We start from the raw sequence: 23,266 nt of genomic DNA on the forward strand, positions 1-23,266 counted from the left end.
AAAATAAGCTAATCAAAATGTCATCTCTATCTGTATTATTATTTTAAATACTTCTTTAAAGTCATTCAGTTTTATTTTTAAAACATCTCTGTGTCTATGATCCTTCAACTGAAACACTGTGCTTTACTTATTATCACAGATACCAGCTTTTAGCTGACTCATTGAATGAGAGAGACTCTGAGACTCTATTGGATGGTACACTGCTCTCTCATATACTTCTAACATCAAACTTTTATCTACCATCTTTTAACTCTATCCCAGCTTAAGGCATCTTTGCCAGAAATTACATACGGTTTCAAATAAACATATTATTTATATTTGTCTTTTGCCCACCTCAGGGAATTTAGACATTACAAATTTCCACTCAGATTGAGTCTCTGTCGCACTGGCAGTTTCAGGCACAGCACACATCAGATTTTAGATAAGCGAACTGTTTCATTACAGCCCATAACAAACTTATCTTTTGAAAGCAAAACATCAGCTTCTAGTTCTTTCATGGTCAACTTTTCAAGCTGTTTGTCTAATCAGATGCCTTTCAACACATTTTACATTTAGCAACTGTTAATTCAGTAGCCTACTGCTTCTGCTTATTTGTTCTTACATAATGGTAATTATTCTAGTTCTCAATAACGTTTCACATTTCTCAATCTCAATTTTAGTTGTCAAGTTCTCAATTACCATAACTTAATATCTGACTCCAAAAGTTTTTTTTTCTAGGAGTTTATCAGTCTCCATCCTTTGCAGTTATTATAAATCATCTTTGAGATCTGTCTCTCTATATTACCTGAACCCTTTTAAAAATGTTTAATTAAAACACAATCATCCTTCTAGTTACCTTTACTGTATTTTGCAACTCACATTTGTTGGAGTCATTCATTTTGCATCAACCGGTATTCAATTCACTTATAAAAATTACTATTATAGATCTTTTCTTCAAAAGGATTCACTTTAAGACTCCAATCTTTTGACCTTGTTTTTATCTCTTATTTCTCAGACGAAAAATGTTAATGTCGTCATTTAAACACTGATCTACTTTCAAACCCACATTATTATCAGAAATGTGTCACGTGTTAAATGGTCCTGCTGACCACAATCAAGACACTCTCTGTCATCTGGTTGGTTTGTGTGTCAGCCTCAACTTCAGCATCAGACACCTTGCAGTTTGATCACTGTGAGCTTCCAAAGGGCTTCAACTTAACTGCACACCCTTGAAGCAGTGTGTGTCCCATTCAGGAATGTAAACAGAGCCACTGATAAGCAGTTCTCTGTATTCCTTTGACCATCCACCAATGGCGGATTCAATCACAATAGCCAAATCATACTCTTCATCATTATTATTGGCAGAACATAATTTCATGAGCAGCACAGAAAATGCTCAAAATATTCGAATTTGTTTTCTGTCTTTACCTTACTAATTTGGTATTATCATCAACAACACTAATTACAAGTACATGTCTAACATCCGGAAACCGGGCGAATAAGCAAGCACTGTTGCTGTTATCCCAGCTTATCTTTTACAAAACATCATCTGCAAATCTCTTCCAAGTGAGATCTTCAGAGCAGAGCTGTTTACAGCATTTGCTATCTTCTGTCTCACTATTTATTTACTTATTTATTTTCCCGGACTGTTCCGTTACTCTTCATAAAGTGTAACAATTTGTACATCATTATTTTCATTACAACTGGTTTGAAGCCTTTTTTCTTCCATCACATGGTTAGTCTGGAGATTCAACTTAATATTATCATTATTGTCTCAGTCTTATCTCTACTGTTTCTCCAAAACAGATTATATTACTCAGTCCGTAAATTACACAGACAACCATTATTTTATCAAAATCTAGAATTGTTCCCCATTCTGCTTAAAACATTCTTCATATCATGTTAATCCCTGTCAATCATACAATGCCTTATTTTATTCTAAAACTTTTCATATCATTTAAACAGTTAATTTGACTTCCATAAATTCTGTCAGACCATGTCTATTTTCATCACATATAGTTTTCTACTATATTTCTCCTTTCTTTTCCCTCCATGCCAGTTCCTTCATTATCCTCTCCTTTCTTTTCTCAAACATGCCAGTTCCTTCATTATCTAACCAGTACATGATTGTTTGAACAATCCCCACACACACATGTCTCACACACCAACCTTTTTTTGTTTTTTCACTTCCCTCTTCCACCAAGTCTCACTTACAGTTCCCTCTATTTCACACAGACAGCCTTATTGCTGCTTGCTACTTCAATCCTTGTCATATAAATTTAAGTTCTATAGACATCTAATGTCATGCATCCATTTACTGGATGAAGAAGTAAAAAAAACATTATTTCTCCTGGCAGTTCGACATTTTATCTTCAAGCCAACAATCCATTATCTGTTCACATTTTTTACACACATGTTGAACGCAGCCACAACAACCTTTTGTCCCGCTGCCCTGTTCCACTGATTCTCGCACACTCTTAGTCTATTTGTGCTCAGTGTTTCCTCCCTGGGGAAATTATTGTATTTTCTCAGTTTTTTCAATATCTAAAACATACATTTCCCCCCATACTTTCCTAGTTCTACAGAAAACCGGTGTATCAAATTTGGCATGCTTACTCTGAGATTTTCCCATACTGGCTGTTTTCTGTTCTCTGTGGATTTCTCTTCAACGCGCGTTTTCTTTAATCTGTTTAGGCGTCCCCAACAGACCCGATTCTTTCTTTTAACCCAAATCGGTCGGGTTGCACTATTAGTGCCCTCCTAATTAAGGTTTACCAAAACTGTTCTGGTTCCCCCTATTTAGCCTCAGTACCTAAAAACAATTTGCTCCGTCGTGGAACAACTAATTTTCAGGGTACCTATCTGTTTGAAATCTCTTGATCTGTTACAGTTCTCACTTAATCCCAGATTATTTATCTGCTTGAAATTTCTTGTTCTGTTACAGACCTCAATTAATCTCAGATCATTTTCCCTCGTATCTGTTTGAAATTTCTTGATCTATATAGATCTCAATTAATCTCAGATTACGTACCACAGAAACAGCCTTCAGCCAATATGGTTCAATTTCACTCTTCTCCCCAATTAAACTGAATTTAATTAACTTACCCAAAAGAAAATAAATTGAACTGTCTCTTACCAGAGATGCTTCTGTTGCCACCGGGTTCTTTCAATTGATTCCAGTGGAGTTTCTCCTGGCCCTGATAGCGGTCGGCCCCTCTCTCTGAAATTTACGAGGTAGAGCTGGAACTGCTCAGTCCAGGTGGCCAAACACCGTCCGCTCTCAGGTCCAGAAGGCACTTCCAAGGAATCCCACTATTCTGACACCAATCTGTTGTGGCAAAAATTCATCTCAAACAAACATCACTGCGTAAGAGACACTCAGAGTCAAATTATATAAAATAGAAGTATTTATACTTGCAAGAATAGGAGCAGTCTAATACACAGTTGTTACCCTGTGCAGAAGAGTGACACACCCCCAGACAGACTGAACTAGCTTTTATCTTAGTTTCAAGGCCTTCTTCCCCCCAGAGCCTTCCTCCCAGTAGTTTTCCATAGACGTCACTAGTTGGCCCACTAAGCTCCCCTGCACCAAATGGCCTTCTGACATCTAGGTCAGAGGTCCTTGTTCGTCTGTTCTCTGGAGTGTCTCCCTCTTCTGCCTCCCCAGGTACATAAACAGAATCTTCTCTCACTACAAGTGAGAGACACACATGTGACTTTCTTTGAATCATCTATATTTGACTAAAGATCAATGAATATCATTAAAATTGCCACCACAGACATTAAACACAGAATAAAGACATTCCGACTTCAGGCAGCACAAAGGTTACTGTTAGGATGTACCAACGGCCAGAGGTATAAATGACGTGACAAGGACAGAAAACACAGTCCAGAGTGGTTTTAATTCCAAAAGGTGCAAAAATAACAATATCCAATAGAAATAGGAAAGTAATAGTGTAAGGGTGGATTTTCTGCAGGGGTTCAGGCTGCAAGACTGCCGATTGACTAAAGAAACGTTATTAGCAAGATGGTAGAAAACTGTACATTTCTTGTCTATTCCACCCACTGCCACTTATACCAACGACCATAATAAGCGCAGTTACAATAGCTTAATATGTGGAAGAGCGTTGCAATAGAGAGTGACAGTATTGTATTGCAATAGATAGCACATAAAAGTCAATACCAAATCAAAACTATTTAGCACATTAGTTGTAATTGAAAAGGTTTAATGACAAAATATGGTTATGGCTACAAGGTCAAGGTCAAGGTCAAGTTTATTTATATAGCACGTTTACAAACAGACACTGCTGCCCCAAAGTGCTGTACAGATACAGAGAAACAACATAAAATAACCATACAATACAACATAATAAAAGCGACACGAAAAAAAAGATTACACAACTCAGCTTGTATTAAAAAGCAAGTGCAAAAAGATGAGTTTTTAAAAGTGATTTAAAACTCTCCATAGAGGTTGCTGCTCTAATATTGAAAGGAAGAGCGTTCCAGAGCTTAGGACCTGCAACACAAAATGCTCTGTCCCCTCTGGTTTTCAGTCTGGACCTTGGACAGTTTAAAAGCAGCTGGTCAGTGGACCTAAGTGCTCTGACTGGCGTGTGCAGAGTCAACATGTCGGATAAATATGATGGAGCCAACCCATTTAGAGATTTAAAAACAAACAATAAGATCTTAAAATGGATTCTAAAAATGACAGGCAGCCAGTGGAGAGATGACAGTACCGGGGTAATGTGGTCTCTGCGCCTTATCCCTGTCATCAGGCGTGCAGCCGCATTTTGAACTAGTTGTAATCGGCGAACTGAAGACTGATCAAGGCCATAGTACAATGAGTTACAATAGTCCAGGCGATTTGTTATCAGGGCATGCACAACTTTTTCCAGTTGGTTGTGGGGCAGGTAGGGCTTGACCTTCCCTAGAAGTCTAAGCTGAAAGAAGCTTGTTTTAACCACTGAGCTGATTTGTTTATCGAGTTTAAAAGAACTGTCAATAAAAACACCAAGACTTTTTACTGACGGGCAGCCATTTGGCAGCATTTGTTCAAGAGTACTGTTAAAACCAGAGACATCGGGCTCCCCAAAAATGACAAGTTCAGTTTTTTTGTCATTTAGATTAAAAAAATTCAATGACATCCAGTCTTTAACTTCTTGTAAACATTTTTTCAGAGCTTAAACTGAGTTTGTTTTGATATTCAAAGGTAGATATATTTGGATGTCATCTGCGAAACAATGAAATGAAATATTGTGTTTTTGGAAGATTGATCCCAGGGGTAGCATATATAGAGAAAACAAGACTGGGCCTAAAATTGAGCCTTGAGGCACCCCGCTGTCAATTGGGGCTTTGTCTGAATAAAAAGGACCAAGGTTTACAGAAAAAGACCTATCTGTCAGATATGATTGAAACCACTTCAGAACAGTGCCTTTAATGCCTGCACAGGACTCTAGTCTGGATAATAAAATATTATGGTTGACCGTATCAAATGCTGCCGTTAAATCTAAAAGCACTAGCATCGCAGAGCTACTAGAATCAGAAATTAAAAGAAGATCGTTAAAAACCTTTAAGAGAGCAGTTTCTGTACTGTGACAGGATCTAAAACCAGACTGAAATTTTTCAAAGATGTTGTTGGAATTTAGATGCAATTGAAGTTGGGCATATACCACTTTTTCTAAAACTTTACACAAAAATGGAAGCTTAGACACTGGCCTGTAGTTGGACAAAACAGAGGAGTCCAAATTATGCTTTTTCAGGAGGGGCTGCACGATGGCCTTTTTAAAAGCACCCGGAACACGCCCAGCTGAAAGTGACAAGTTTATCAAATTTAAAATACAAGGCCCAACAGTGTCAATAACATCTTTAAAAAGTTTGGCTGGAAGGCTGTCTGATGAACAGACCGAGGGTCTTAAACTTTGGACCATCTTTGACAGCTCAGAGAGAGATATTGGCATAAAATCTTCAAAAACAACTGAACATAAAGGTAAAATACTGGGATCTGGCGCAACACAAAGGGTTAAGGCCCGGATACTGGCCACTCTATCCATGAAGAATTTACAAAATCTGTCACACAGAAGGGCACTGGGAATGATGCCAGTATGCTCAGGGGGGTTGATTATCCTATTTAGAACATTAAAAAGAACATGAGGTTTGTGACAGTTGTTTTGTACAAGGTTTGACATATACTGAGTCTTTGCAGCCTTAACAGCGTCTTGGTAGTTAGACAAACAGTCCCTTAACATCCCCAGAGATACATGAAGTTTGTCTTTTTTCCATTTTCTCTCAGCACGGCGACATTCCCTTCTGAGAGCACGAGTAGTGTCATTGTGCCATGGCTCTCCATTTAAATTAGAGCGCCTGAGCATAAACGGTGCTATTGAGTCAAGAATTTCTGTGCACGTTGAGTCAAATAGAGTAACCAGTTCATCAATGTCCATATTTGAACAAGAGGCACCCATGGACATGAAAGGAGAGTTATCGAACGCTGCAGCAAAAAGGGAAGCCGTAGATGGACTTATAGCGCGCCGCTGACGCATGGGGACGCACGCTTTACTTGGAGGGCGCGGCAGAGAAACAGAAAACAAGACAGGCATATGGTCAGAAATACCTGCATCAGAAATATCCTTTATGGACAGATTTAGGCCATGAGACAAAACCAGGTCTAAAATATGTCCCTTGTTATGAGTCGGGCAGTTCACAGACTGACTGAGGTTAAACGAATCTAAGATGTTTAAAAAGTCCTTGACCAAGGGCTTAGAAGTACAGCACACATGAATATTAAAATCACCAACAATTAAAAAATGATCATACTTAAGAGCCATGCCTGCCACGAACGCCGAAAAATCCTTTATAAAATCCTTATTGAATTTGGGAGGGCGGTAAATGAGCGCACATAATACTGTTAGATTGAGGTTTAGCTCGAAGAGTTGCAGCTTAAAGCTCTTGTATTGGTCACAAGGGGTTTTCTTACAGTTTAGCATGGTTTTAAAAACTGTCGCTAGACCCCCTCCTTTTCCCGTGGTTCGTGGAGAGCTAAAGAAAGAACATGCCGGTGGAAGAAGCTCTGAGAAGGGGAAACACTCACCCGGTTTAACCCACGTCTCTGAAAGAAGCATGCAGTCAAGCTCCCGGGATACAAAGAAGTCGTTTAATATAAAAGTCTTGTTAGACAAGGATCTAATATTGATCAGTGCCAACTGAAGAATAGTATCCTCCGTGCGCGAAGATTTGGCTCGAGCCACTGACCGGAGATTCATTAGATCCACGCCACGTTTGGCCGCTCGGGAATGCCGGGGAATGTGCTCCTCCAACGGTGCGCGCAGCTGGTCCACAGTGATAACAGCTCCGGGATGAATCGGGAGAAGCCACCGCATCCTGGAGTCCGGGGGAAGAAGGACACCCAGTAAGGAACAGCTGCTTTGAAACCCCAGACCATTTCTCCGTGTAGCCCGCAGGTATGCTCTCACTCTAGCAACCACGCCACCTCGCTTTCCCCGTCTTCTGGGGCGTTTCCTCCGCGGAGCAACAGGTGTATGTTGCAGGTGCGCCGGCAGGCCTGGGAGTGGAGGGGGGGTTATATCCGAGGACTGGTCTCCATGAATATTTCTCTTTTGAAATATAACATGTTGATCACGAATACAGAGAAGTGTCTGTCGATCATACACTAACAGAGCTGAGACATTTTGATAACTTAAAATAATAAACAGAACAAACAGGGTTCCAAACAGGACAGAGAGACACTGCGCCTTGCACACTGCTGGCGCCAACTACACTTAAAATAGTTACAAAATAGATGTATGAGATGATGATAACTTATACCAATAATCTTACCCAGCATGTAAAATATTACCAGAGAGAGAGAGAGAGAGAGAAAAGAGGAGGCAAAGGGAGAGAGCCCCAAGAAAGGGAGAGAGCCAGAGCATTAAAAGAGACAGAGCAACAGTTACAGTCTTCTTTTATCCTTTCCCTGACCATGTGACTAAAACCCAAATGTGAGACATTCAAACTGACCAATCAGATAATTACACCCATTGTTCTAAAGGTGTGACAATTCATAGACCCCCAAAGTACACAAATCTTGGCCTACAGGCCTTGATCACTATCAGACCCTCTGAGTCTTTGGGAACTCCAAATGGTCCTTGTGGTTGAAAGAATGGGTGGAACACAGTAAAGCATATGTCTTTGTGAATTTCAAATGTCTTGGATTATTTTCAATCCAACAATTGAAAAACAGATTATAAAAAATTATTAAAAAAAAATCAAAATCGTTTACAATACACAAATGTAAGTTGGCTATGCCAATGTACAGGCCCACAAATACAAACGAGATTTAACCTCTCCACACCAACCTTCTCCCCTAAAATGCCTGCCTGTTTTATAGGCCTAAGCTCCTCCTATTTTTGGGAAATCCCATTTTAGGGAGAAACCTAAAAATTACAAAGAGGTGACAAGACATAAACAAACAAACTGTCATGACATTTCAACTCTAAATCATACATAATTTATATCTAGTACAATTTAAAGGGCTCAAAACAATAAAGACAATACATATAAGAAGAAAACTTACATACTGGGTTCCCTCCCTCCCCCATGAGGTCAGAATCAGATGGAGTAATCTTCCATGAGCACATTCTAGTTTAATTATGGCTACTTTCCATGTGTACTGGTTTGGCAAATGAGGGGTGTATCGGAAGGTATGTGTAGCTGTTTGAAATGCATGTTAACTTGGTAACTGAATGAAATTAAATAAACCTTTATTGTCTAAAGTGTTTTTGGTGTTCTTTTCTGTGAAAATATATTTGATCGTCATGTGCCACTAAACATTAAACATTTAAATCACATAAACTAACAACTTGATACACCTGATGGGATGTTACAACACAAAAAAAACAAAACAAAATGGCTACAAACATACAACCAGTTTGCGTGTGTGTGCAATGGTGAAAAGAGTTTGTTGTGTCCACATACCCATACTCAATCCCTTCAAAATAAAAGTCTTGGGTCACAGTCAGTCTGTATGTATGCGGAGCCGTGCTGGGCTGATACAGCGCATGCTGTGTTGAGGAAAATTAATGTTTTTAAGTATGATGTGCAATTGTTTTTGATCAAACTGGCTAACATGGACTTGAAGAATGTTTCCCCATTCTACAAAGCAGTTTTGAGAGCATGGACTTCAGTTTTTAAGGTCAAGAGGGTTCTCTCAAACATTGGACTGTGGACAGAGAAAGAACCTCTCTTTAATAACCCGCTGATACCAGCACCGGGACTGGAGCCCAGGAGCATTCAGAACGTAATGGCAAGAGCGGGGTGTACAAGAATTGCTGACCTAAAGACTGGTGAAAACCGGAAAAGTCCAGAGGAAATGTGGAACAAGACAGGTATCAAGTCTACAAGGATTATAAAGAGAATATTGTGTATCCGGTGAGGTAGCAATTAGTAAAGGGGCGTGGCCAGGTAGGTAGAGGGTTTTTACTTGTGTGTTGGTGCACAGACGTGGTCTGGGTGAGCAGACACAAACATTGTGCTGTCCGGCGACATGTCCATGTTGGTTTGTGCATGAACGGTCTGGTGAGCAGACACAAACATGGTGGATTTGTAGGCCGTTGGTCATGCTCGTTCCTATCTTGGAAGTTAGTCCAGGATTGGTGGATGTTGCAGGTAATTTAAAGTTTCTACAGTGTTTGTTTCGTTGATCGCTGTTCCTCGTGTGTTTGTTTTTTTGTTTTGATTTCCCCGTTTAGCCAGTACCTGCATGTGCGCTGTATGCTAGAGGGCTGCATTGGGATTGAGTCCCGCCGGGTCCCGCGGGACCCAACGCAAATCTCGCGGGAGCGGGCGGTTTGAACTTTGCTGCGGGCGGGAATGGGCGGACAAATAAAACCCCTGCGGGATTGGGAGGTAGCCTAACGACATGATGGAGATGTCAATGATGTGGAAAAGAACCTTAAACGAGGTATTTACAGTACAAAACCTGAGCAAGGCAAGTCTGACATTTACTAATTCATCTTCCTGATCAGTGCGTCAGAATACATGCAGGCCAGGAAAACGAAACCAACAACCCCATGAATCTCTTTAACAATAGCAATACAAATACGCGTTTTTTTCCTGCAGGACGGGAGAAGACACAAAGTCAGTGCATCTCTATTATTGTGCGGGAATAAATTCTCAGAGTTTTGCGGGTGCGGGCGGGAGTGGACATACATATTGCGGGAGCGGGCGGGAGTGTAACACATACGTTGCGGGAGCGGGCGGTAATGGTCAAAAATTCGGCGGGCGCGGGCGGGAGCGGGATGAAGAAAACAGTCCCGCGCAGGACTCTACTGTATGCCTCCAGCGCAATGAGTGTTTAGATGTTGTGAATCGTCCTGGCTAACGGGGTGTTTTCTTTTTTTCTTGTTCCTTGTTTGTATATCACTTCCCAGCCTCGTGTCGCTAGCCAACCCTTGCACTCTCTGTACTATACTGATGCTTTAAAACACCTGAACTATTTATTTGCATGAGACTTGAGGTTGTTGTGTTATTGTTTTTTTGGTTTGGTTTGAGTGTGCGGTATTTCTATTTAATATGATTTTGGGGTTGTTTGTGTAATGTACTTTGTGTTATTTTGAATTGTCCTGTGTGACAAAGTTGGGAGTGTATTGGGGTTTGTAGGGGGTTGGCTGGTTGGTAACATCCGTTGAGGGGAAATTAGTTTTTCTGGTTCTACCCAGTGTTGTTTTTGGCAGCCCTTTTAGTTTTAGTCTTGGTCTTAGTCTTTTGGACGAAAATGCTTTTTAGTTTTAGTCACATTTTAGTCACTTAAAAACTTCATAGTTTTAGTCAAGTTTTAGTCGACGAAAACAAAAAAAGGTTTTAGTCAAGTTTTAGTCGCCGAAAACGCAAAAAGGTTTTAATCAAGTTTTAGTCAATTTTAGTAAAAAATAAAAAATAAATAGTCTTTAAAAAATAGAGAAAATAAAATGCGGCTGTGTCAAAATTGGTATTAAGTTCAAAAATAGAAAAGAAATAAAAGTGCCACTTTGCAATCTGTTAAAAAAAGAAAAGAATAGAAATCCATTTGGCAAGACAGGTCTATTTATCCCTGCATTAGTGGCTGCAATGAGCCTGTTTTGAATTGCACAATTTCTCAAAAGTCATGCTCAATGTTCAGCTGAGATCTGTACTTAGTTTTCAGTGAAACTGAAACAGCTGAAAAGCCCGTCTCACAGAGATATGATGTGGCAAAGGGAAGAAGAATGCACACAGCTCTCTGCCTTTAGCCTACTTAAAAACGTGATATATATATATATAGCCTATATATATATATATATTAATAGATAAAATAGACATAACATACTGTGTTTGATATGGGATTAAAATGATGGGTAGTGTATGGGCAGTGTATAAGATATGAACTAATGATTAATTACTTTAATATTCCTTTGTTCCGATCAGAGCTGGTGAGCGGAGAGCGCATTTCTGAATATTCCTCCGCTCGCTCATTCAGCTCAGGCTCGCGCGCTCAACACAGAATGGCCTGCTGGTTCGAGAATATGTGGAATAAGAGCTGCCTCCGACTAAAGTTTGTATTCTAGTCGACTAGTAGTTCTTCATTTAAGCCATTAGTGGACAAATCGGCCCTTTATATTAATTTAATTACTTAAATAGGCTATACGGGATATTGAGCGTTATAGCCGCACTCAAGCGCACGACCGCACGTATAAAGCTTGCCACAAAGAACCGGCAAAAGTAATGATTATGAATGTGTAAAAGAATAGCAAGGAGACATTTAATTGTTTATTAATAAACTGGTGTTTTCGGTGTCACTGCAAAGATGAATTTGACGATGCGGACTCGCCATGAACGAATAAAGATAAAAAGGCATAAAACGGAAAATTTCCTCCCGTTTTGGAGGAGACCTGTCACGGCAGTGGGGCGCGCCCCACACTTTGAGAACCGCTGGATTATACTGAAACTGAAAGTATGTCCATAAATCATCTCGTCGTTTCCGACCACCAAGCCCGTTTATTGGCTTCGCCGCCATGGTCCTTCGAAGATGTGTGGTGAGTGACTAGCCGCAGCCGCAGAACTATTCGCTATGAAGCTGTGTTGTTGTGTGGAATCTGGTGCGCGCGCGGCATGGGTACCCAAAACAATGATAGGAAGCAGCAGCATTGCTGATACTTTTTTAGCTCAAGACAGATTTCAGGCAAAATAGGCAGAAATGACATGCATTGTGAACGTCAGACTTATAGTCATTTTCGTTCCGTCTCGTCTTGTCAACGAAAACTCGAAAACGTCTCGTCATGTTTTAGTCACCTTAGAGCCATTTTTAGCTAGTCATCGTCGCGTTATCGTCATAAAAAATAAGTGCGTCAACGAAATCATTTAGTTATCGTCATCGTTGACGAAAACAACATTGGTTCTACCATGTACTTTCTTTTGATTTGATGTATGTATTATTGTTTATTTATCAATAAATCCTTTTTTTTGTGAGTACATTGAAGTTAGTTCTTTTATCTCCCTTGTTGGAAGGAACGGTTGCCTCACTGGTAACATTTTGGCGTAAGTCGGCAGGGTAACCAGTTTCTTTTGTGGTATTAAAGGCTGGGAAGTGGATAGTTTTTTGTTTTTTGTTTTTGGTAGGGAGGAACAGCGATCAGCTCGTGGGACGACTGCTTCTGGCGACATCGGATTGGCAAGTGGTGTGTCGAGTTCGGTCCCAGAAGGTAATGGACAGCGGCGTGAACAGGCTATATATGTGCCTAGAGAAAGAAAATGTTCGAACTTCTCTGCTAAATTGTCCCCTGGCTCTCTTTCTCTGGAGGATTGGATTGAAGAGGTGGAGAGTTGTATTAGAGGGAGACATATGTCTGAATCAGACAAAGCCATGTTTGTTTATGATCATTTAGAGGGAGAGGCTCGGACTGAAATTAAGTATAGGCCTGAGGAAGTTAAAGAGAACTCCACTGAGATATTTGCAGTGTTGCGTGAACTGTATTGTTCTTCTTCTCCCTATGTTGTCCTTCAACAGCAGTTTTTTGACAGAAAACAGAAGGAGGGGGAATCTTTACAACAGTTTTCTCATGCATTAATGGATCTTATGGATAAAGGTACGAAAAGCTAACCCTAATGCTGTGTCTGACTAATATTCTTTATTCTTTTATTTTGGATAGCCCCTTGAGATGTACCATCTCATTTTCAAGGGGGTCCTTTCAATCACTGTTTGAAAATAACAACCAGAGCCACACATGCTCAAAACATAATACACAATAACACATGTAAAAAAAAAAATATATATATATATATATATATAAAAATAAATAAATAAATAAATAAAGACCAAAACTCGACATCAAACAAGACATCATTCACAGCATGTTCCCCCCCCAAGACCATCAGGTGGTTCTGCGAGATCAATTTTGTGAAAATGTTCAGGACCATACCCTTCGTAGAGAACTAAAGAGGTTGGTGAGGCAGAATCTTTCTTTGACTCTCCTTGACCTACGCAAGGAGGCAAATGCGTTGGGTGGAGGAGGGACAGCCTCAAAGAAATCGATCAAGTAGAGTAGTTCCTCACTCATTTGAAACTCAAGCGGTTACTACATGTGAAGAGAATCGGGTGGTCGGGTCTGAATTTGCAGAATTGAAAGATATGGTCCTACGACAGCAGGCACAATTGGATTTGATTCTTAAAACTTTGAGTACTCCAGAAGGGGCTGCAAGTAATGTTAATAGATTCCCTAGACCTAGTAGATTTTGTAGAACACCTGATGGCCAACCCATATGTATCAAATGTAATCAAGCTGGTCATATAGCAAGATATTGTACAACCAATATACAAACTAGGCCTGTGCCGGCTTTGGGTTCTAGTGGTGGGACAGTGGTGGAGTCTGTCTCGTCGGCGGAAAACTAGAGCCCTCCAGGGTGCAGAGCCACACACTGGAGATGAGGACATTAGGCTCTCAAATTGATTCTCATGCTTTTTCTAGTTTAGTAGGGTCTTGTCCAACATTAAAGGTTCAAATGGGAACGGTTGATGTGTTGTGTTTACTAGACACAGGGTCTATGGTTACTACTGTAACAGAGAGTTATTTTAACCAATATTTTTCGGATTTGGGCAAAGGGGGTCTCCGTGACTGTGCAAGGTTGGCATTGAAAGCTGCCAATGGGATGGATATTCCATGTGTGGGGTATGCAGAACTTGATGTGAGTTTATTTGGGGTTACATTATCCAGGAAAGGGATTTTGATTGTAAAAGATGCCTGTTCACCTAGTATGTATGCTCAGAAGGAGAAGATTCCAGCTGTACTGGGTATGAATATTATCCGAGAGTGTTATGTTAGTTTATTTAATGAACATGGTACTGAGCTTTTTCAGATTCCCCAAATATGAGCAGCTACCCCAGCATGGAAACAGGCACTCCGCTGTTGTCAAAAAATTGAAGCTGTGTTACACTCTGCTTCTGAATTTAAGGTGAGAGTTCAGGGTAAAAACCCTGTCCGTGTTGCTGCAGGTACCATGACTATGGTTCCGGTGACCTGTCCCCAAGTTTCAGGTGCTGTGATGGAGTTTCTCTTAGAACCTTTGGGGCCAGTGGAAAATGCCCTTCCAGAGGGTTTGCTGTTGTCTCCTTCGCTGGTATATGCAGAGAGAGGGTTAGTGTATGCACCCATTGTTAATGTAGGTAGTACGGAGGTATGGGTGGCACCACGTCGTATTATAGGTACAGTCCAAGTGGTGAACATGGTTACTGCCACAGGGCCTACATTACAAATATGTCCTGAAAATGTTTATAGTGCTCAGGTGTCTGTTCATGTGGCTGAGCAGTTGTCTAGTTACAACATTGATCTTCCTTCCTGTGAAGGACTTACTGAACAGGAAGCAGAACTGGCAAAGCAGCTATTAAATAAATATCAGGTCATTTTTTCCACTACTGAGGGCGATATAGGTTGTACAGCTCTGATTAAACATGAGATTCCGTTGGAGGACGATAAACCAGTTCGACAGCCATATAGACGAATTCCTCCCTCTCAGTATGAGTCCGTAAGGGCTCATATTCAACAGCTTTTGGACAGTAAGGTGATAAGGGAGAGTAGTAGTCCTTACTCGTCCCCGATTGTCCTGGTGCAGAAGCGGGATGGAACAATTAGGATGTGTGTTGACTATCGTCAATTAAATACGAAAACTAGAAAGGACGCTTATCCACTGCCGAGAATTGAAGAGTCTTTGGATGCTCTGACTGGGGCAAGGTGGTTTTCCACCCTAGATTTAGTAAGTGGGTACAATCAGGTTGAGGTAGCTGAGGCAGATAAGGCAAAGACAGCTTTTTGTACTCCCTTTGGGTTGTTCGAATTTAACCGTATGCCCTTTGGGCTGTGAAATGCCACAGGGACATTCCAAAGACTCATGGAACGGGTGTTTGGGGATAGGCGGTTCTCTTCTTTGCTTTTGTATCTGGATGATATAATTGTATTTTCCTCTTCTGTACAGGAGCATTTGTCACGGCTGGAGGAGGTCTTTAAGCGATTGCAGATGGAAGGTCTTAAGATTAAATTGAGCAAATGCAGTTTTTTCAGAAGCAGGTGAAGTATTTGGGGCACCTAGTGTCTGAGCAGGGGGTTTCCACTGACCCTGATAAAGTGGCAGCAGTAAAAGAGTGGAGTTGCCCAGTACATTTAGCAGAGCTTCGTTCATTTTTAGGTTTTGCCAGCTATTATCGCCGGTTTATTGATGGATTTGCTAAGCTGGCTAAGCCTCTTCATGAATTGGTAACAATACTGAGTGGTTCTGCAAGAAAGGGTAAGACCCCCAGGCTGCCTTTAGCCTCTGTGTGGGATGCAGAGTGTGAGAACAGTTTCCAAACATTAAAGACAAAGCTGGTTACTGCACCTGTGCTCGCTTTTGCAGATTTCCGTAAGCCATTTGTTCTGGAGATAGACGCAAGTCATCAGGGTTTGGGGGCAGTTTTATCCCAGGAGCAGGGGGGTAAGCTTCGTCCCATTGCCTATGCCAGTAGGGGTCTGCGGAGGACAGAGCGGAATATGGAGAACTATAGCTCCATGAAACTGGAGTGTTTGGCCCTCAAATGGGCTGTATGTGATAAGTTTAGAGAGTATTTGTTGGGGAATGACTTTGTTATTTATACTGACAATAATCCTCTCTGTCACCTGCAGACCTCAAAGTTGGGTGCTCTGGAACAGCGATGGTTATCCCAGTTGGCGTCTTTCAATTTTGTGATTAAGTACCGCCCGGGAAGGGTTAATCAAAATGCTGACGCACTGTCTCGACAGGCCATGAACAATGTGTTTCCAGGAACAGAACTTCCCCAAGTGTTACAGCAGCAGGTGAGGGGAAGATCTCCAGAGCGGGTAGTGGTGAGTGGCAGTGAAGTTGCTGCATTGCCTGGATGTTCACAGGTAGATCTTTCTCATTTGCAGAAGGCAGACCCAGTTATTGGCCCTATTGCCAAGGCCTGGGAGGCAGGTAGTGTTTTGCGTTCTTCAGAGTTGACTGGTGGGGGTCGAGATGTAAAGGAGCTGGCTAGGCAGTGGGACCGACTGTGTGAGAAGGATGGGTGCCTCTATCGTTTAGTGTACACATCTGATGGTCATCGAGAGATATATCAGTTACTGTTACCTCAAAAACTTCAAAGGGAGGTGTTTTACAGTTTACATGACAGTCATGGGCATCAAGGAAGAGACCGAACGGTAGAATTAGTGAAGCGTCGCTGTTATTGGCTAGGGATGGTGAGAGATGTGGAGCAGTGGTGTCGGGAATGTCAGCGGTGCATTCTCTCTAAAGCGGTCCAACCAAAGGTGAGGTCTTTTATGGGAACACTACAAGCATCCCGGCCTCACGAAATTTTGGCTGTCGATTTTACCGTGTTGGAGCCTGCAAGTGATGGGAGGGAGAATGTGTTGATTGCTCACTGATGTTTTTTCTAAGTTCACCCAGGCCATCCCTACTCGGGATCAGCGAGCGAGTACTGTGACTGAGGTTTTGGTCCGGCATTGGTTCCATTTGTTTGGGGTTCCTTCTCGTCTGCATTCCGACCAAGGGCGAAATTTTTAAAGTAACCTTATTAGTCAGTTATGTAAGGTTTATGGTGTGCAGAAGAGTCGCACTACCCCGTACCATCCACAGGGAAATGGGCAGTGCGAATGTTTTAATCGTACTCTCCATGACTTATTGCGAACTTTGGCCCCAGAGAAAAAGAGGCGGTGGCCTCAACATCTGCCACAGCTTGTTTATGCTTATAACACCACAATGCATTACTCCACTGGTATGAGCCCATACTTTTTAATGTTTGGATGTGAACCCAAATTACCAGTTGATTTCTTGTTAAATAAATCAATTGGAAGAGACTGCAGAGACACCTGATCAGTGGATTGTGGAACATCAAGGTAGGCTTCAGGCAGCATACAGTGAGGTACAGGAGAGACTGAGAGAAAAGGTTGCCCGTCGTAACAGACGTGATGAGGGTAGAGTAAATGATAAGGGTCTTGGAGAAGGCGAGTTGGTCTATCTCAAAAGCCATCATCGTGGACGACATAAAATTCAGGATGTGTATGATTCATGTCTGTATAAGGTGGTGCGTGAACCAGGAGACCAGGGTGTGGTGTATTCTGTTGCCCCTGTGTTTCAGGCTGGGCCGGTGAAGCAGGTCGATCGGATGGAAATGCGTAAGGCATTTATTGACCCTGTTTTAGGTGATATAGACTTGACTGTGTCCGAGGCTGACTCGAAGAGTGGGTCTACTACGGATTCAGATAGTGATTCGGCCTCATGTGTATTATTGCAAGAAGATTGTGAGGTGGAACCTCCTAGGACAGGTGAGGATAGTGCCTTGGAGAGTTCTCCTGTATCAGAGGCTCAACCCTTAGAGCCGAGGCGTTCTAGGAGAAGTACAGCGGGTCAGCATTCAAACCCTTATAGATTGCCTCGGGCTGCAGTTGCACCAGTAGTTGGGGAGGAGTTGTAGTCCCAGATACAGATTTGATCTGCTGTTTATAGTGATGAGAACACCTCTTTGTGTGCATCGGCGGGTCGCCGATTAATTCCTGGGGGGAAGAATGTAGCCGGTGAGGTAGCAATTAGTAAAGGGGCGTGGCCAGGTAGGTAGAGGGTTTTTACTTGTGTGTTGGTGCACAGACGTGGTCTGGGTGAGCAGACACAAACATTGTGCTGTCCGGCGACATGTCCATGTTGGTTTGTGCATGAACGGTCTGGTGAGCAGACACAAACATGGTGGATTTGTAGGCCGTTGGTCATGCTCGTTCCTATCTTGGAAGTTAGTCCAGGATTGGTGGATGTTGCAGGTAATTTAAAGTTTCTACAGTGTTTGTTTCGTTGATCGCTGTTCCTCGTGTGTTTGTTTTTTTGTTTTGATTTCCCCGTTTAGCCAGTACCTGCATGTGCGCTGTATGCCTCCAGCGCAATGAGTGTTTAGATGTTGTGAATCGTACTGGCTAACGGGGTGTTTTCTTTTTTTCTTGTTCCTTGTTTGTATATCACTTCCCAGCCTCGTGTCGCTAGCCAACCCTTGCACTCTCTGTACTATACTGATGCTTTAAAACACCTGAACTATTTATTTGCATGAGACTTGAGGTTGTTGTGTTATTGTTTTTTTGGTTTGGTTAAACATCATTTAAACTTTTTTTTCTTCACAAAAGTCACAAAAACTCATAAATAACATACCAACTGATTTTCATAATCCACTGTGCACAAAACATCATTCAAAGCCCAAATGTCAATAAATCTGTCCATATTATTCATTAGTTTAAAATATGTAAACTCTGCCTTGATTCTGGTTGCTATAAGAGCCTTTAAGACCACCTCAGGACCTACTCCCCCGCTCCTTTCAGTTTCCTTTTCCATGTTAGCCATATTGCCATATTTGCTTCTCCAAGCACAAAATTAATTAACGAGATTTTTTACCTGTCTGATGCAACATATTTTGGTCCAAAAATGAAAACTTCATTATTAAAAACTGCCCGCAAATCTCTAACCCACCCATCTAAGATCTGAAACAATCCTCTTAACCTTAAACAGTTTAAAAACAAATGATCTATTGACTCTTCAGTGCCACAAAAAGGACATTCGTTCCCTACAGTGGGGTCGATGTGTGCCACGTGCCTGTTTGTAGCTCCCGCCCAGTGAACAACCCTCCACTGGAGATCCGCAGTGCGTTCCTCTATAGGAGGCTTGTACAGGGACCTCCAGCAGCTTCTAGGGGAAGAGTCTGGCCCCAACACATCTGACCACTTTGTTTCTTTGCAATCTTTGAGAATGTTGTAGTGAGACACTTTCACACAAATATTATAGAGTGCCTTTTTTGAAGCAGTCTCAAAACCTGAAATTAAAAGAGACCCTTCCTCTGGCTCTTCATCCACCGCTGCTAAAATTTCCACTTGGGGAAAATGGCTCCCTCTGTTCTGTTCAGGAACCTCTTTTTCCTCTGAGCTTTGTCTGAAGACAGAAGGTAATGCTGAAACAATTCCATCCATTTGTTACCAGTGAGGCAACCGTTCCTTCCAACAAGGGAGATAAAAGAACTAACTTCAATGTACTCACAAAAAAAAAAAGGATTTATTGATAAATAAACAATAATACATACATCAAATCAAAAGAAAGTACATGGTAGAACCAGAAAAACTCATTTCCCCTCAACGGATGTTACCAACCAGCCAACCCCCTACAAACCCCAATACACTCCCAACTTTGTCACACAGGACAATTCAAAATAACACAAAGTACATTACACAAACAACCCCAAAATCATATTAAATAGAAATACCGCACACTCAAACCAAACCAAAAAAACAATAACACAACAACCTCAAGTCTCATGCAAATAAATAGTTCAGGTGTTTTAAAGCATCAGTATAGTACAGAGAGTGCAAGGGTTGGCTAGCGACACGAGGCTGGGAAGTGATATACAAACAAGGAACAAGAAAAAAAGAAAACACCCCGTTAGCCAGTACGATTCACAACATCTAAACACTCATTGCGCTGGAGGCATACAGCGCACATGCAGGTACTGGCTAAACGGGGAAATCAAAACAAAAAAACAAACACACGAGGAACAGCGATCAACGAAACAAACACTGTAGAAACTTTAAATTACCTGCAACATCCACCAATCCTGGACTAACTTCCAAGATAGGAACGAGCATGACCAACGGCCTACAAATCCACCATGTTTGTGTCTGCTCACCAGACCGTTCATGCACAAACCAACATGGACATGTCGCCGGACAGCACAATGTTTGTGTCTGCTCACCCAGACCACGTCTGTGCACCAACACACAAGTAAAAACCCTCTACCTACCTGGCCACGCCCCTTTACTAATTGCTACCTCACCGGCTACATTCTGATGTTTGTAGATTTTACTCAATAATTTGTTACGTTTTATGAGTTTTTGAGTGGGTATATTTGTATTTATGTACATTTGAGAAAATAGATGTTTAAGAGGAATGTCTATACAGTGTAATTATAAATAAAGGTGTGTTAAAGGTCTCCCCCCCTCCCCCTCCCCCCTCTCCCTCTCCCCCCTCCCTCTCCCTCTCCTCTCTCTCTCTCTCTCTCTCTCTCTCTCTCTCTCTCTCTCTCTCTCTCTCTCTCTCTCTCTCTCTCTCTCTCTCTCTCTCTCTCTCTCTCTCTCTCTCTCTCTCTCTCTCTCTCTCTCTCTCTCTCTCTCTCTCTCTCTGGTGATGATTGACAGGCTCAGAGGGCGTTCGGTTCTTCGGCATGTCTTCTGCTGTGTCGTCTGATGCTGTCGGACGCTTGACTGTGAGTTCAGCAGCTTCCTTCATTAGTCACTTCAGTGTTTGACTTCTGATCACAGTCTCTTCTGTACTTGTTTCCACTGAAGAACGGGAAACACTGCAGGAATGTTCTCTGCTTCCTCATTTTAGCACTGGACTCTTTGTTTCAGCTTGTGTGTGATTTGATCCTCCTGATGTTTCAGATATTGTGTCTCTTTCTCAGAGCTGCAGTCCCTATCTTCCTCATGAATGTGACGGAAACTCGTATCTGAACAGCGTCTGCTACCAGTTCAACAGCAGATTACAGGCCGTCTCAAACTTTACCGCCGCTTACCAAGGTCTGACGAGTCTGACACAGAAACCAGCGGATAACGACACTTCTAGCACTGAATGCAGTTTAACTATTTCAGTCTTTAATACTGTAAACCATGTGTTGGGTTCTTACTAACATTCCAGTTGGTGTGATGATTATTGACAACTCAATTAAAGACAGGATTAAAGACATTATGTAAATACTTGTTTCCATATCTTGTGGTATTTCTGCAGAATGCACGAAGAGAGAAGTCAATCTGGTGTTTCTCTTTGACGGATCCAGCAGTCTGAAACCACACGAGTTTAAATTGAGCAAGCAATTCATTAAAGATGTTATGAGCAAGCTTTCAAACTCATCCATAAAGGTAAATCAATCCACCACTATTAATGTGGAAATATTGAGATGTAATCGTCTATAGTTTGCTAATGATGTTAACGGCACGTGTGCTTGTTGTTTGTCCTTCTGTTTGTCAGTTTGCTGCCGTCCAGTTTTCAACTACATTCACAACTGTGTTTGACTTCAACGACTATCAGGACGGCTACGCTGAACACAAACTCATGCAAGAGAAACGCATAAAAACTCTCACAAACACATATGGAGCAATCAACTATGTTTTGTGAGTGAAACCTTCTATGTTTATGAATGTTCACTGAATTTATACTTTAAAAGAAACAGTCTTGAAATGCACATAAATGAAAATCAAAGATGGCTCTTTTTTGTTAAACACACTGGATTTGGACTTTTGTCATTGCATAAATTAGAAGTTAAAAACGCATTGTAGAAAGAAAAGAGGCAGGTTGAGACTGATCAAATGTTTATATGTCATTATTTATGATTTATTACATCACCAGAGAGAATCTCCTGAATAACGTGTCGTCTGGAGCCGATCTCAGCGCTCAGAAAGCCCTGGTGATCATCACAGATGGAGACCCTAGTGATAAAGAAGAGGAAAATGTCCTCAACAGATGCAATGAGCAAAATATCCTTCGCTTCATCATTGGGGTGAGTTTCCTTAAAGGTGAAGTATGTAGTTTCTGCGCTGCTAGTGGCACCGAGGGGAATTAAGAAAATAAAGTATATTTTCAATCTTGCAATCGCACCTTTTGTGTGTCGTGGCTTCCCCGTGAAGGCATTTCTCTACAGGTTAAAGTAGGCTACTTCCAACAAAAGGTCCAACATATTAGGAATACTTTTAGCTGTGTTGCTATGTGTCATGAGTAAGCAGTTGAGTAGGGCAGGCTAACGCTGTCTAGAGCGAATGCAAGTGTCTCGCTTATAAGAAACCCTTACAATGGATTTGAACCGGGCGCATTTTTTGACATGACGCACCACAAGTGTTTGAGGCTGTCTACACTGGACACATTTACATTTACATTTACATTTAGTCATTTAGCAGACGCTTTTATCCAAAGCGACTTACATCTGAGGACTAACCAAACGAGTCATCGTGAAGAGACAATAGCAACCCAAGAAGTGCTCAAAATACAAAGTTCAAACATTGCTCAGAGTAGCATAAACCAGACAAGTGAGGATTTGAAGTTTTTTTTTTTTTTTTTTTATTATTTTTTTTTTTTTAAGTTTAAGTTCACTTTAAGTTAAGTGCTCACGGAAGAGATGAGTTTTCAGTTGTCTTTTAAATGCTGTCAGGGATTCTGCATTACGGACGAGGGTGGGGAGATCATTCCACCAGCATGGAACCGTGAATGAGAATGTTCTGGAGAGTGATTTTGTGGCTCTTTGTGAAGGTACCACGAGCCGTCGCTCATTGATTGATCGTAGGCTTCTGGTAGGGATGTAGACTCGTAGGAGCGAGTGAAAGTAGGAGGGAGCTGAGCCTGTGGTCAATCTGTAAGCAAGTGTCAATGCCTTGAACTTGATGCGAGCAGCGAGTGGTAGCCAGTGCAGGGAGATGAACAGAGGAGTGACGTGGGCCCTTTTGGGCTCGTTGAAGACCAGACGAGCAGCAGCGTTCTGGATCATTTGTAGAGGTTTAGTTGCACATGATGGAAGTCCAGCCAGAAGAGCATTGCAGTAATCAAGCCTAGAAATGACCAGGGCCTGGACGAGAAGTTGTGTTGCATGCTCAGTTAGGAAAGGCCTGATCTTCCTGATGTTGTGCAGTGCAAACCTGCATGATCGAGCTGTCTTTGTAATGTGGTCTGTGAAGGTCAGCTGGTCATCAAAGATTACACCAAGATTTCTGACCGACTTTGATGGGGTGAT

General features: G+C 41.7%; 1 protein-coding gene across 2 annotated transcripts in view; it reads left to right on the top strand.

Annotated features, from left to right (window-relative positions):
• Positions 1–23,266, top strand: part of LOC130097410 (integrin alpha-L-like) — a 117,405-nt gene that overhangs the window by 31,157 nt on the left and 62,982 nt on the right. For both annotated transcript variants that reach the window (XM_056264240.1, XM_056264239.1), the window contains exons 4-8: positions 20,688–20,755; positions 20,954–21,068; positions 21,277–21,407; positions 21,517–21,659; positions 21,895–22,045. In XM_056264240.1, the coding sequence (XP_056120215.1) occupies positions 20,688–20,755; positions 20,954–21,068; positions 21,277–21,407; positions 21,517–21,659; positions 21,895–22,045 (608 nt within the window). The remainder of the gene's footprint in view (positions 1–20,687; positions 20,756–20,953; positions 21,069–21,276; positions 21,408–21,516; positions 21,660–21,894; positions 22,046–23,266) is intronic.

The sequence above is a fragment of the Rhinichthys klamathensis genome, unplaced genomic scaffold, assembly GCF_029890125.1.
Source record: "Rhinichthys klamathensis goyatoka isolate OS25496 unplaced genomic scaffold, OSU_Roscu_1.1 h1tg000219l_1, whole genome shotgun sequence".
Lineage (NCBI taxonomy): Eukaryota > Metazoa > Chordata > Actinopteri > Cypriniformes > Leuciscidae > Rhinichthys > Rhinichthys klamathensis.